Genomic DNA, 8374 nt, shown 5'->3' on the forward strand with positions numbered 1-8374 from the left:
AATATAAAGACCAGCCGAAAAGAAGGGCACTCCGCGCAAAAAAAAAGAAAAAGGTTTTATATTTTTTTAAATTTAAGGCCCCCAAATAAGTTTTGGCTTTAGGCCACTAAAGCCCTTGAGCCGCTCCTGGATCTGGTCAATTATTAGTATCATTTTTAACATCATTGTTTCCATCAATAACAGGGCATTTGTAATGCACCACTAGCGGGCTTATTCTAATATGGACTAGTGAAACACCAACCATAATTACTTTATGGTGGAAAACTGCAGTCATTACATGAGAGAAAATAAAAGATACTGCTATCTTTAGATGCCAATTTATTTGCAATTGGAATAAATAAAATTCCCGATAAAATTTGCACTGCAATAATGAACTTGTGTTTTAATGATGTATTTCTTCAGAGGTGACGTGTAACGTGCGTGGACTGTGTAGATTGTTTGCTTGTGTTGTTCTGCACACCAATAGGATAAATAATAATTTCCTACGGGTTTTGTGTGAGAGATTGACATGGTGATCTGAAATATGCTGAATGTAAGCAGATAGGGAAGACCACTAATGTGGTGGCAGAAGCTAGAGCTATTCTACAAGGATTGTCTTATTGTGTGGAACATGAGATGTGCCTAATCTCTGGTTTAGGAATGCAAGAAATTTCAGATAAGATAATCATACAATTCAACACTAAATACCACTGGACTTTTGTTACTACTACATGTTTATGTCACATTTTGCGAAAATCTGCGAATTACAGAAACATAGAAACTTTTTCAAAATTTATTCTGTTGTGAAACACCTTACATGGAAGAAAAGAAGATCTACTAATAAAACATATAGTCATGACTGCATCTTTATTTTAACAGTCCAAACAGAACTAGTAAAATTATTGCACACAACTTTCACCACACAGTAACTTGTATCCTGCCTGGTGAAATTTTGATCATAGAACAGGATCATATAAAGTCCGGTGTTATCATAAAGGATAATCGTCACATGTCCTAGGGAAATTTCTTTCGAAGGTCTTCAATCACGCTCTTATCCAATCGAAAACTCTTGGCAAGGAAATCATCATCAATCGGGGGATCAGAAGCGAAGATTGGATTAGGAATTATGGTAGGTATGTAATAATTCAGGTTGTTGAGAAACTCGAATATTGTTGCCCCAGCATTGTCTCCCACATTATACAGAAAGTGAATAAGCCCTTGTGGAACCACAAACACATCGCCAGGATTCAAGATTTTGGAAACGAGCTGACTCTTGATCCGATCGATCGGATCTGGAACAAGAAAACCAACAAAAATAGTACCCTCTAAGACAAGTATAAGCTTAGAAGATTGAGGATGTAAATTAATTGGTGTGCGACCTGATGGCTCTAAATCAACACGAACCATGGACATGGCAATGTCTTTGAGTGCTGGAATTTTGTTTGCATCAACTACACTATGAAAAACATCATAGTTAGGCACTGGCGTATGACTTGCATGAAGACCTGAAGCAAAGAAATCATCCGCATTTGCAAGCTTTGAGCCTGCCTTGTGACCTGCACCTACAGGTGAGTCTTCCTCTTGAACTGCACTCACAGGTGGAGATAAAATCAAGACGTTTGGGTTAGCTGGTTGTAAAACAGTTGATAATTATGAGTGATGATATACACTTTTAAGTGCTGGAATTAATTTTATAGATACATGTTTGGATAAAAGTGCATAAACCATGAGCAGTTGATGTATTTGGTTAAAAGGTGTTGATAGTATTTTTTTGGTAAATGACTAAAATACCCTTAATTTTGTGAGACAAAGTTGGGGTTTCTATTTCGAAAAGTTATTTTGAGAATTAGTAAGAGATAATGATCTGAAACATAGCTAAACTATCTCTTTTTCGTGAATTTCACACCTCAACTATCACATGTTCCTTTTTTTCTACCTGAACTATCATCATCTATGTATTAAAACACACCTTACCTATCAGTTGTCCCCCTTTTTCTACCTAAAGGGAAAAAGGGAAAAACTAATAGTTGCAAAAAAGTGAAACTAGCGAAAAAGTGATAGTTTAAATGTGTTTTTGATCATTAATAATATTTAAGAAACATAGTAAAAAATTTGGTCAAAATAGAAGTGCTTATAAGCTAAAAAACAACAGCTGACCAACTTATCCTTGACCAAATGTATAGATAAGTCAAAAGGTGCTAATAAGCTAATTTGACCAAATTACATGCCTAGCCAAACACCCTTCATAAAATTTTTAAACTTGTGATCTTAAAAAAATTATAACATTTGTTTGACTATAAAACTAGTCATTAAAGGTAATGGATAAATTCAAGCTAAATTGTTTTTAAATTTTGAAAATACGGATTAATAAAAAGAACAGTGACAGAAATAATATCATGAAAACAACAGAAATCAAGAAAAGGATGAATTACCAGCAGCTTTAGGGTTTTTAAGATGATAGGCACAAGCAAAGGAAGAAAGGAAAATAATGCTGATTAACAAGTGCATGGTCATTGATATGGCACTAGTTTGTTCCATTGCGAAAACTAGATCTATAGCTTTCTTATAAACAATATTGTTTTTTTCTTTGGGCTTTTTTGTATTGCTTTCAAACAACTAGAGATGTTTAACTATTTATAGTTGGATCTTGTTACCATGTCGTAGTGGGTGTGATAAGTACCCCTTCATCCTTAATAAGAGGTTTCGAATTTGAGTCTGAGAATGAAGTCGTTTTTTGGTTTGAAATATTGCAAAATGAAGTTTGTTTGAGAAGACATGAGTTAGTTGCTCCTAACTATTTTTTTTCCTTTTTAAAATGTTTTAAGTTTGTAAAGGTGACATATTTTGAAGAATTTATTTGGTAATGAAACTCTTTTATGTTTCACCTAAAAGGTCATTGATGATCTTTCACTGGATGAAATTAAAGAGGCAGCTCCAAGTTGCAGTTTGGTGCAATTTCTGTGTTTTTATGCAATTATTTTCATGCAAAAGCAGATTTAGGATTTAAATTTTATGGGGTTCGAATTCAGAATTCTATCATATCTCGTCTAATTTACTATGTTCAAAAATCTATAATTACAATTATTTAGTACTTTTAACACATATACAGGATTTAAACTAACATTATTGGGATCGAATGAACCCATAGCTCCTTCGATAAATCTGCCTTAGTCATCATGCGCTGCTTCAACACATAATATGGTTGCTAGGAACTCTTCTCTCTTCTTTTTCTTTTCCTTTTTTTGGGGGCGGGGGAGGGGGAGGCAGAAGCAGATCTAGTGTTTCGACTTGGTGGGTTCATCCGTGAGGTTATTATTATTGAACTCCTTGTACTTTTGAATTATGGGTTCGAAAGGTAATATATTCTTTTAAATTTTAGTAATTTCTCACTATATATCTATATTTCTTATCGAAAATACTGGATACAAGTGAAACCATTGATTACATGCTCCATATCCGCCTCGGGGGTGGGGGGGGGGGGGGGGGTGGGGGAAGTTGAGAAAATGGTTTGGTTGTTGATCAAAAGAAGAGTCATCTGTGAAATATACAGGAGGCTACATGACAAGGTTGAGTTTATAGTTAGAAAAATGAAAGAAAAAGGACAGTGAGGAGACAAACTCAATGGAAGGAATAGTAATTTCAACTTTGAATTGGTCTCTTCCTGATAAAATTCAGGTTCAGTAAATTCTATTTAAATTCATTAATGTACCCTGACTCGAAAAATTATAAAGAGGGCTACCAATTTGGCTCTAGGTGGATGATTAAAAAAAGAATTAAAAAAATCGCATCACTTGATTTAAGTAGTTGATTTATTTCAGAAATTATCCTATATAGTTATTAAGCTTGTCAATTCCACTCTCAGATTACACAAGGTGCAAGGACAACATTTGACATAGTGCATACTCATTATATTGCAAAGAAAGATTATAGTTACATAGATGATTGTCACTTGATTTAGGAGTTATAGAGTAAGAAATTCATTGAACCCTTTCACAATTTATTTTCGATATTAAGTTATTAACCTTACAAGAAGAGAAACTACATGTTACTTTCATCTGAAGACAAAAGAACTGAACGCACCAAGTGGACATTATGGGTATCTATATATATAACATGTCGCCTAAGTTCACTGATTTAATTTCGCTTTTCAAATAATTAACAGCATGACAGAAAGAGAATTAGGGAAAATGTCAGCTTCCATGAATGAATGAATAAGTTCACTCCAAAGTCCAACAAACCGTAATTAGAGAAAAGTATTATTCCATCGCTTTTCAGAAGACGCTGGTGAGCAGCACGAATCATATTTTTGATGACATATATAGCCTAGGAGAATTTCTTCCGAAGTTCTTCAATCACTTTCTTATCAAGTTGGAACCCTTTGGCAAGAACGTCGTCCAGAATAGGTGGATCTGAAGCAAAGATTGAGTTAGGAATAATGACGACTCCAGCATTTTGACTGTTGAAAGAAGCAAGCAGAGTAGCTTTTTTGTGTCCCACGTTATACTGGAAGTGAATAAGACCTTGTGGGATCGCAAACACATCTCCAGGATTCAAGATTTTGGAGAAGAGACGACTCTTAAAAATGTTTGCTGCATCAGGAGCAAGAAATCCAGCATAAATAGTACCCTCCAAGATAGTTATGAGCTCAGTAGCTCGAGGGTGCGTGTGAAGTGGACTGAGACCCTGTGGTTCCAAGTCAGCGCGAACTATAGACATACCAAGACTGTTGAGTCCAGGCATGTTGTTCACATCCACAACCTTTACAGCAAAACCTAACTGAGGCACTGAATTTCCACTAACGTTAAGACCTGAAGCAAAGAAATCATCCGCTTTTGCAAGCTTTGGGTCTTTGCAAAACTTCCCATTCACAAAAACTGCACAAGTTAAATACAGTGAAGCTAAGCATATTATTCAGATATTAAGAGCAAACAGATGACAGAAATTATACAACATACAAAAACTACGCCTCATTTCCAAGCAAATACTATAGAGGGAATTTACCAGAAGCCTTAGAGTCGTTAACTGCAACACATATGTCCTGTAGAGGGTTGAGATCATAAGCATAAGCAGGAGAAGAAAAGAAAGCAGTAATGGCTAAAGTTGTTATGAACCAGCAAATCCTCATTGTAATAGCAAAGTTTGGTTTCTTAGCTGGAAACAAGTTTGTTTGCTTTGGGCTTGTTACGATATTTTTCAAACAAGAAAGTGTGACTACTTATACTCTATTCTGATTTAGCCATTTCCCTTATCTTTGTTTCCAGATTTTATTCATAATTTAATACTTGTTTTCCGTCTACCCAAAAGTAGGTATTTCTCATTTTTTTAATGCACGTTCAATTCCAAGAAGTAATCATTAGTATAATCAGTAGTCAACTTCACAATTCTCAGCACATGGCTTAAATAATCAAGAAAATGGGTATTGATAGAATGCCTTAACAAACCATCAAATAGTCAGTGGAAGATAATATTTCAATCAACTTCCTAATTATCTAAATGGTTTTAATAAGTTAATAGCGATGGACTTCTGGGAACCCATTGACTAGCTTTTTAAATAATACTAAAGAGAAACCTGCCTGATTTGAAAAATGATAAGGTGTCATGTATAAGCTGAGGAATATAATTTTAAAAACTAAGAAGTAATGATTGAGACAGTTTATTTATTTCTTGGTTGTACAGAATTAGAAGTAACCCCCATTCTTTTCAGCAATGTAATTATAACTGACCTGGGTTGTTCAGATGTAACATCCTCAACAAACAACTACTATTGAGTTAGCAACCCCACGAAAATATCGAAAAAATTGTGTACCTATCTGATGTGAGCACCTGTTGTGGATTATTGGCTTATCGCCGACCCTTAGTACCGAAATGGATTATTTATAGGAAAGAATTATTTCTAACAAAGAAGGGTCCCCATAACCTATATTCAAGCAGTTTATGTACCCATAGATAGTTTGACTGACCTTCCTCCTGCTACGACATTTACACATTTAGAATCTACTAAAGTGTGATAGAGTTGATTGAGTCTGGTTTTAGATAAACCATGTCATTGATGAGATCAGACCCCTTTAACTTAAACCTCTTAGACTCAAGTTAGTCAAAAGATTCATTTCACAGAAAACTTTGGAATTTGAATTGAGAAACAGAGAAAAGTTCAAGAATGAATTATTAACTTAAGCATGTAGTCCAAAATTTGTTTGCTAATAGATTGTTACTTCTACAAATGAATGTTCTCATCTTAGTATGAATCAAAAAGTGAAACTTCACAAAAAGCTAGCCTGACATTCAAGGTAGCAATATTACTGAATTATCAAACAACATGTCATTAATCATCTTTAACCCTTCGGACTCTCCAGTACTTGGACTTCAATTTTTCCAATCATATTACTAAAACCATCAAAATCCTAATTTATAAGATACCACATCAATACTATTACCGCTAATCCTGAAATACCGGAGACACTAAGAATCAAAATTCATCTTTTTTTAATTTGCAGAGGACACATCACAAACTGCAGGTATCTCTATGTCTAAAGATGTCGTAGCACAAGAATGATTTGCTACTTGGATTTGTCTCTCTTCCTAAGGGAAAATCAATATTGGGCTACAATAGGTCAACAAAAATGATGAAATAATTAAGGGGTTAAATGGTAGAATAATGGTCAACACATATAGTCGAGTATCAAATTGACCCCTTTATATATCTCAATAAAAGTTATATAAAGCGAATTCATCTCAAAAAGTACGAGCAAATTCATGTTTATTGATGATGACTGAATGATGATAAAACTTTTCATCAAAGTCTTAGATACCATAATCCAATTTGTATAATAAATTCTTTCACAAAATTAACACTCCAATAATTGATGCTCATAACAACATATAGAGTATTCAAAGCCAACCTCAACAGAGACAAGGTTGTTTGATAGATTGATTGTTAAACTGCTCAACATGTCACTCACAAAGCGTATACATGAAAATTGTGGAGTTCATAAGTCAAAATTTTGGCACATGCTCACAGCTAACAAAAAGCAAAACCAAGATAAGCTACCAAATACAGAGGGACAAGAAGTTCTAGCTAGAAACTAAGCTCATACAATCTAAGCACGTCAAACATAACACGAGGGCTCAAACTGATATAAAACGAGCTATCTAATATGGAAATGTGACATAGCTATCTAATATGGAAATGTGACATACTTCAATGGTCCCGAACGCGAACCTTAAAGCTCATCAGATTTGCTCAGATGACCACAAACATTGCATTCCATAACCGTGGATGTAGATGCATCAGAAGGAGGCAATGGAGCCAATGTACCCCCGCAATTCTCTTGATTACACATGTATCTAATGAAGAAATACGCGTGAGGGAAATCTTGATCCCTCTCCTCCACCTCGCCATTTCCAATCACTTCATCATCCACATCCACATCTTCCTCCATCGCTTCATCCTCATCCTCTTCAATTTCTTCGCCCTCATTATCCATAGCATCATCATCCTCTTGATCAGACCAATTAGCCTCGACAACACACCGATCACAATTGCAAGTAAAACCATAATCCTCCTTCAACCTTTGCTGCCTCTCCGAATACTTAAAATTAACAGGAAAATAACTCAAACAAATCTCTCTTCCCTCAGGAACATCATGAATCACCCTAACAATCATATCAGTATTATTACTCCCATTACTAACATCAATATCAACATACTCAAACCTACACGCATTTGGTAGACAATCATGATTGAAAAACGACGCCACAGGATAAATCCCATAAGCTCTAACACCCCTTTCTCTATCCTTATCATAAGGTTCCATCAACCCAAATGCATTTACTTTATCCTTAGCCAAAAGAGCTGCAGTAAGCTCTTTAGAAAACCCAAATTCACCAAGATTCGTAGACGGGCAAATCGTACTAACAACAGAGTGAAGCAAAACAACATCATTTTCCGACATAAACGATGGATCGCCTTGAAGGGATAACAAGACACGAAAAGAAGAAGGATTAATGACTGACAAGTTATAAGCTGAGATAAGGAAAAAAAATTGAATTTGTTGGTCTACAGACAAAGTAGGGGTAAGGTCTGGGTACATTCTAACCTCCCCAGACCCTACTTGTGGAATTACACTGGATATGTTGTTGTTGTTGTTGTTGTATAAGTTATCGCGAAAACGAGTTAAAGATTGGCAAACCCAAGGAGTATGTGAAGAGGATAAAGCTAAAGATTGACAATTAGAGGTACAAAAGAGTGAAAAGTTGCATCTTGGGCATGGGATTGGAGATTGGAGGATTAATTTATAGCAATTTGAGCAAAAAGCATTGTTTTTTGTTAAAGGGGTGGCAGGGTAAAGAAGTAGAGGTGTATCTTTGAGGATTATTTGTCCTGGTTTTAAGGGTT

The 8374-nt window shown here is 35.2% G+C and overlaps 2 protein-coding genes across 6 annotated transcripts; both read right to left on the reverse strand.

Annotated features, from left to right (window-relative positions):
- Positions 1-725: 725 nt before the first annotated feature.
- On the reverse strand, positions 726-2638 carry LOC132031968 (germin-like protein subfamily 1 member 17). 2 transcript variants are annotated; one of them, XM_059421870.1, is made up of 3 exons: positions 2412-2638; positions 1359-1565; positions 726-1271 (listed from the first exon to the last, which is right to left on the reverse strand). In XM_059421870.1, exons 1-3 carry the CDS (start codon positions 2515-2517, stop codon positions 994-996), a joined length of 591 nt encoding a protein of 196 aa, XP_059277853.1. In that variant the 5' UTR covers positions 2518-2638; the 3' UTR covers positions 726-993. The 2 variants fall into 2 exon arrangements, with proteins under 2 accessions (XP_059277853.1, XP_059277815.1); XM_059421832.1 differs by having other exon boundaries at positions 726-1565; positions 2412-2633.
- Positions 2639-3955: 1317 nt separating this feature from the next.
- On the reverse strand, positions 3956-8229 carry LOC132031537 (germin-like protein subfamily 1 member 17). Of its 4 annotated transcripts, XM_059421647.1 has the most exons (3): positions 7199-7350; positions 4981-5017; positions 3956-4853 (listed from the first exon to the last, which is right to left on the reverse strand). In XM_059421647.1, the coding sequence occupies exons 1-3, from the start codon at positions 7208-7210 to the stop codon at positions 4303-4305; spliced, it is 600 nt and encodes a 199-aa protein (XP_059277630.1). In that variant the 5' UTR covers positions 7211-7350; the 3' UTR covers positions 3956-4302. The 4 variants fall into 4 exon arrangements, with proteins under 4 accessions (XP_059277630.1, XP_059277594.1, XP_059277531.1 ...); XM_059421611.1 differs by lacking the exon at positions 7199-7350 and having other exon boundaries at positions 4981-6201; XM_059421548.1 differs by lacking the exon at positions 4981-5017 and having other exon boundaries at positions 4714-4853; positions 7177-8229.
- Between the last annotated feature and the right edge of the window lie 145 nt (positions 8230-8374).

Source organism: Lycium ferocissimum, chromosome 1 (genome assembly GCF_029784015.1).
Source record: "Lycium ferocissimum isolate CSIRO_LF1 chromosome 1, AGI_CSIRO_Lferr_CH_V1, whole genome shotgun sequence".
Taxonomy (NCBI): Eukaryota; Viridiplantae; Streptophyta; class Magnoliopsida; order Solanales; family Solanaceae; genus Lycium; species Lycium ferocissimum.

What these genes read in the sequence shown, in the direction of transcription:
- LOC132031968 (XM_059421832.1), bottom strand. Translation starts at nt 2,517, where the DNA reads ATGGAACAAACTAGTGCCATATCAATGACCATGCACTTGTTAATCAGC. An exon ending in TAAAAACCCTAAAGCTGCTG is followed by an intron (nt 1,566 to 2,411) that starts GTAATTCATCCT and finishes CTGTGAGTGCAG; the next exon opens with TTCAAGAGGAAGACTCACCT.
- LOC132031537 (XM_059421548.1), bottom strand. Translation starts at nt 8,069, where the DNA reads ATGTACCCAGACCTTACCCCTACTTTGTCTGTAGACCAACAAATTCAA.